Source organism: Nicotiana attenuata, chromosome 9 (assembly GCF_001879085.1).
Source record: "Nicotiana attenuata strain UT chromosome 9, NIATTr2, whole genome shotgun sequence".
In the NCBI taxonomy this organism is placed as follows: Eukaryota; Viridiplantae; Streptophyta; class Magnoliopsida; order Solanales; family Solanaceae; genus Nicotiana; species Nicotiana attenuata.
Window position 1 is genome coordinate 3,256,255 of NC_031997.1, and position 6,000 is coordinate 3,262,254.

Genomic DNA, 6,000 nt, shown 5'->3' on the forward strand with positions numbered 1-6,000 from the left:
TTACTGCACTCAATCCATAAACTTCAGCATGGTATCAGAGCTTTGAGCTCTAAATCGAAGCTCAAAATCGATCCTAATCCTCTTCTCTGCTCTAAATTCAGCTGTTATTCTTTGTTTTTAGTTAATTGTGATCTCAATTTCTCGGATCAAAAGCTTCAAATAACTCAACAATGGCAGTTGATGATGAAAACGCAACTATCACTGCTGATAATACATCGCATGTTTCATCGGATGATGAGTTTGAGGAAGGTGTTACAGTAGCGGTTACTCATCCCATGTACCTTGCTCTTGGTGATACAAGCGGCATTTCCTTGATTTCATTTCAGTTAACTGGAACATATAACTACTCCTTATGGTATCGATCTATGCGAATTGCTCTACTAGGTCGCAATAAGCTGGGAATTGTTGATGGCAGGTGGCCAAAGGAGAGATTTCGCGACAAGTATTGGTACCAGTGGGAAAGGTGTAATGCCATCGTACTATCGTGGTTGATGAACTCAGTTGCTCCTTCACTAATTAGTGGTATAGCTTATGCCACTAGTGCACAAACAGTGTGGCTGGATCTGCAGGAGAGATTTGATAAGGTAAACGATACTCGCTGCTACAATTTACACAAGGAAACAACCACTTTGTGTCAAGTTACCTCCTCTATCTCTGTTTATTACTCAAAACTTAAAGACCTTTGGGATGAATCAGAGTCTATAATACCTACCCCTGGGTGTGATTGTGCCAAAACAAAGGAGTTTATTGTGCATCTACGAAAACAAAAGGTATATCAGTTTTTAATGGGCCTAAATGACTTCTACTCACAAGCTCGTATTCAAATTCTTATGATGAAGCCTTTACCAACAGTAAATCAAGCTTATGCAATGCTTATGAGTGATGAGAGTCAACAGGCTGTAGTTGCTTAGGTCCTCCTCCTATTGTGAATTATAATACCTATGACTCAACAACACTCTATAGTGCTAAGTCCAACTCTAACCCAAAGTTTAGAAAGAACTATAATGTTCAGTGTGATTTTCATAGTAAGGAGAATTGTTATAAAATAATAGGCTATCCCTCTTATTATAACTTCAAGAAGAAAGGGGGAGCCAGTGCACACAATGTAATGGTAGAACCTGGTTACTCCATGCCTTTATATGCTGAAAGTGCCTCTCAACATATGCCATTGTAGTCACTGCCTGTAAACTATAGTCATCATCATGCTATGTGTCAGGGTGCTGAAAACTACCAGGTACAAGGGAACTCTAGCTCTCAGGTTCAGACTAGCCCTGCTGCTTCATAGGTTCAAGGTGTTGCAAATGCCAAGCCAGCTCAAGGAGGTGGTTTTCCATTCACCAAAGAACAATATGAGCAAATCATGCAGATCTTGAACAGCAATCACAATGGCATTTCATCATCTACTTCTCAGGCAAATGCAGCAGGTACTACAATTGCTCTTTTGGCATCATCCAGCCCACATGAATGGATCATTGACACAGGAGCCACAAACCATATGGTTTCAGATATCAATTTATTAACCAAAACCTCCCTAATTGCTCCCACTAATCCCAGAAAAGTTCTACTACCTAATGGAGATGTCACTCAAGTCACACACATTAGAGATAGTCATATTTCAGACAACAATGTCATTAAAGAAGTTTTCTATGTGCCTCAGTTCAAATGCAACTTGTTGTCAGTTTCCAAAGTGACAAGAGACCTAAGATGTTTTGCTTTATTTTATCTTGATTTCTGTGTATTTCAGGATCTCTTCAGTGGCAGAGTGAGGGAGATTGTTAAAGGAGAGAGATGGACTGTATTTCCTGCAGAATCATGGTTCCAAGAAGTTCACTGCAATCTCATTGGCTGCAGCTGGAATAAAGTCACACAGGAGAAACTCTACAATTGATGTTAGTTTGTGGCACAAAATATTAGGACATGTGTCTAGCATAGTTTTTAAGAAGTTGTTTCCTGCCAAACTAGCAAATATTACTGATATCATAAATAAATGCACTGTATGTCCATGTGCTAAGCAAACCAGACTGCCCTTTCCTAATAGTTTTATTAAAAGTACTGCTGCTTTTGATCTAATCTATGTGGATGTTTGGGGTCCCTACAAACATGCAACATTTGATGGTCATAGATACTTTCTAACAGTTGTTGATGACTTCACCAGAATGACTTGGTTATTTCTCTTGAAACTAAAGTCTGATGTTTGTGTAGTTCTTACTCAGTTTGTTGTCTTTGTTCAAACTCAATTCAACAAAACTATAAAGGCAGTCAGATTCGATAATGGATTTGAGTTTGTCAATTCTGTCTGTCATGATCTATTTCAAAAATATGGTATTATTCACCAGAAGACTTGTGCATATACCCCTCAGCAAAATGGAGTTGCTGAGAGAAAACACAGGCATATTCTGGAGGTAACTAGAGCTTTGAGATTTCAAGCACATATTCCTATTAGATATTGGGGTCCTGTGTTATTGCACCTGTTTATATTATCAATAGAATGCCAACTTCTGTTCTCAATGGCCTGTCTCCCTTTGAGCTGCTATATGGACAAGAACCTACATTGGAGCATCTGAGAGTTCTTGGATGCTTATGTTATGCCAAGCAAGTTCAAGAGATACGCTTCTTCCCAGGGCTAAACCTACTGTTCTTATGGGTTTTTCTGATACTCAAAAGGGTTATGTGTTACTGGATCTTGCTACTAACTGTTTCTTCATCAATAGCGATGTCTCCTTCAGGGAGGATATCTTTCCCTTTAAGGAGTCTCAATCTTCATCTCCCACATGTGTTTTTATCATCTGATCCTCCTACTTATGGTGCATATTATATATCAACTTCACATGAGCCTCACAGTTCAGGAAAGACACCTTTTTTGTCTGCCTCTACTAACCTAAGCCCTGCAAGTGATGACTCAAGATAGAAGGCACTAGAGCAGCCCTCCAGTGCCTCTGAAGGAGTGTCAACCTTATTGCCTTCTACTGATCAACACACTATTGTCCTGAGAAGATCTATGAGGACCAAGCAGGCTCCTATTTGGTTGAAGGATCTTGTGACAAGTCCAAGTCACAAATCTGTTCCTTATTCCATGACCAACTACATCTCCTATGATGGTGTTTCCCCCAAGTATCAATGCTATCTAGCTGCATTTTCTTCAATAGTAGAACCTACTACATTTGAAAAAGCAGTCAAGGATCCCAGGTGGGTTGATGCAATGCAAGCTGAAATTACTGCTTTAGAATCTAACCATACTTGGGATGTGGTGCCTTTGCCTGATGACAAAGTATCCATTGTCTGTAAATGGATGTACAAAGTGAATTACAAAGCCACAGGGGAGGTGGAGAGGTTCAAAGCTAGGCTTGTGGCTAAGGGTTATATCCAACAGAAGGGCATTGGCTACCAGGAAACTTTCAGTCCTGTAGTCAAAATGGTTACTGTTAGGACAATTCTAGCTGTTGCTGCTTCTGAACATTGGCATATCCATCAAATGGATGTGTAAAATGCTTTTCTGCAGGGGGATCTACATGATGAGATCTATATGACTCTACCACAAGGATTTCAGAGTCTGGGGGAGAGCAGACCAGCATGCAGACTTCTGAAATCCTTATATGGACTTAAACAGGCACCAAGACAGTGGAATGCCAAACTTTCTGAAGCACTATTGAAGTTTGGGTTCATGTAGAGTCAACATGACCACTCACTGTTCATGAAAGGGACAGGCAAACACACTATAGTTATCCTGGTGTATGTAGATGACATACTCCTCACTGGACCTGATCTGATGCTATTAGAAGAAGTCAAGGTCAAACTGCAGCAAGCTTTCAAAATGAAAGACCTAGGTGAACTGAAATACTTCCTTGGCATTGAGTTTGCTAGGTCACAGCAAGGCATTCTAATGCACCAAAGGAAGCACACCCTGGAACTAATCTCTGAACTTGGGCTGGGAGCTGCAAAACCAGCTGTTACACCTATTGAAGCCAACACTAAGCTAACCACCAAGGACTATGATGAACATACAAGTATGCACAACACAACAGATGATGAGTTGTTACTAGATCCTAGCAAGTATCAAAGATTACTAGGATAACTACTCTATCTGACTATCACAAGACTAGACATAGCCTTCAGTTTACAGACACTAAGTCAATTTATGTAGCAACCCAAAAGATATCATATGGAGGCTGCACAAAGGGTAGTCAGATATGTGAAAAATAAGCCTGGACAAGGCATACTGTTGTCTACTAAGAAGAAGAACATAATCACAGCCTATTGTAATGCTGACTGGGCAGCTTGTCCTCTCACTAGAAAATCAGTAACTGGCTTCTTCATTATGTATGGTGACTCACTAGTGTCCTGGAAGTCTAAGAAGCAGAGCACTATCTCTAGGATTTCTGCAGAATCAGAATACAGAAGCATTGCATCGACTGTGGCAGAGTTAGTTTGGATACTTGGATTGTTTAAAGATATTGGAGTGTCAGTTGCTCTTCCTGTGAACATCCACACTGACAGCAAGGCTGTCACGACCCATTTTCCACAACAGGTCATGATGGTGCCCGACTCCATTGCCAGGCCAGTCAACGCGGAAAATACAATTAAGTTCTCATTTTTCTTTTACCAAAAATAAATATGATAGATTCTAAAATTTAAGTTAAGACCAGAAGCGATCAATAATGTATCAAAATGATTATTAAAGTCATAAAATTATACAACCCCAAAAAAAAAGATACCGTCTACTAATGTGTGTGCCAAGACCCGATGTCACAAGTAATGGGCAACTAGTAGAATGTACAAAATAATAAACTATCCTACTGTCCGACATAGAATAGACAGCAAAAGTAAGGAAAAGACTCCATCAAGCTACCGAACACCACAGGAAAGGAGCAGCTCACCGTGGAAGTCTCGGACTATGAATAAGGGGCGCGCACCAAACTGATAGTCAGATGTACCTGCCTCAGACCCTGTACAATTAAGTACAGAAGCGTAGTATGAGTACACAAACAATATATACCCAGTAAGTATCCCGTCTAATCTCGAAGAAGTAGAGACGAGAGGTCGACTTGACACTTACTAGGGTCAAATAATATAATAAGGGGTTCTGCTAGGCATGATAATCACAATTAATCAATAGTATGCAACAAGAGATAATAAGTCATGTCCCTAACAATTTGGCAGTTAACCGTACACATTTCAAATATTTTACAGAATAAGCCATGGGTGAGATTTCACACATATAAATGTCATGCGCACGTTATGCCGAGGTCGACGGCCCGATCCAACAGAAAAATAATTGTGCACTGCCAGAGGGTCGAATGTCGCGAACCATAGATGCATCTATTTCTACCGAGGAGATCGGCCCGATCCACAAATATCAATTTAATTCAAGGAAACACATGAATGCGCATTTATTTCCGAGATAATTCATACAAGTGTCCAATAAAGGTATACATTCGCTTATCTCTTTTCAAGTCTCTAGCATATCCTAAGTGATCACATTAGCAAGAAAATATGGAAATAATTACGATATAGCATGATACGGGCCCTAAACTACCCGGACAATTAACATAATAGTAGCTACCGCACGGACTCTCGTCACCTAGTGCGTACGTAGCCCCCGCATTTAATAACAAATTACTCAATTTTTATACCTATGGGGACAATTCCCTCTTACAAGGTTAGAAAGGAGACTCACCTCGCTCCAAAGTGCACTTCCAATTCAAAGAACGAGTCCAAGCCCTAAATTCGGAGCTGAACGATCACAAACTAGTTAAACGAAGTAAGAACTAGTTAATATAGACTCACAAGACCGAATTCTAGCTATTTAAGAAGTTTCCCAACCCTTAACACAAGTTTCCTAAAATCCAACCCCGGGCCCACGTGTCCGGATTTCGAGATTTTTTGAAGGAGGTTGTTCTCTACATCCTAAGGATCAACAATATATAATTTCCAATTTATTCCATGGCCAATTTCATGGTTAAATCTAACTTTTATTAAAACCCTAGGTCTTGCTCTAACTCC

General features: G+C 40.0%; 2 protein-coding genes across 2 annotated transcripts; both read left to right on the top strand.

The window, feature by feature from the left end:
- On the top strand, nucleotides 2,999-3,484 carry LOC109232482 (uncharacterized mitochondrial protein AtMg00820-like). Its single transcript, XM_019398254.1, has one exon. The coding sequence runs from the start codon at nucleotides 2,999-3,001 to the stop codon at nucleotides 3,482-3,484; it is 486 nt and encodes a 161-aa protein (XP_019253799.1).
- Nucleotides 3,692-4,072, top strand: LOC109232483 (uncharacterized mitochondrial protein AtMg00810-like). The gene has a single exon (XM_019398255.1). The coding sequence runs from the start codon at nucleotides 3,692-3,694 to the stop codon at nucleotides 4,070-4,072; it is 381 nt and encodes a 126-aa protein (XP_019253800.1).

Bases quoted from the DNA above. Each gene is read 5' to 3' on its own strand.
- LOC109232482 (XM_019398254.1), top strand. From the start codon at position 2,999: ATGAGGACCAAGCAGGCTCCTATTTGGTTGAAGGATCTTGTGACAAGT.
- LOC109232483 (XM_019398255.1), top strand. From the start codon at position 3,692: ATGAAAGGGACAGGCAAACACACTATAGTTATCCTGGTGTATGTAGAT.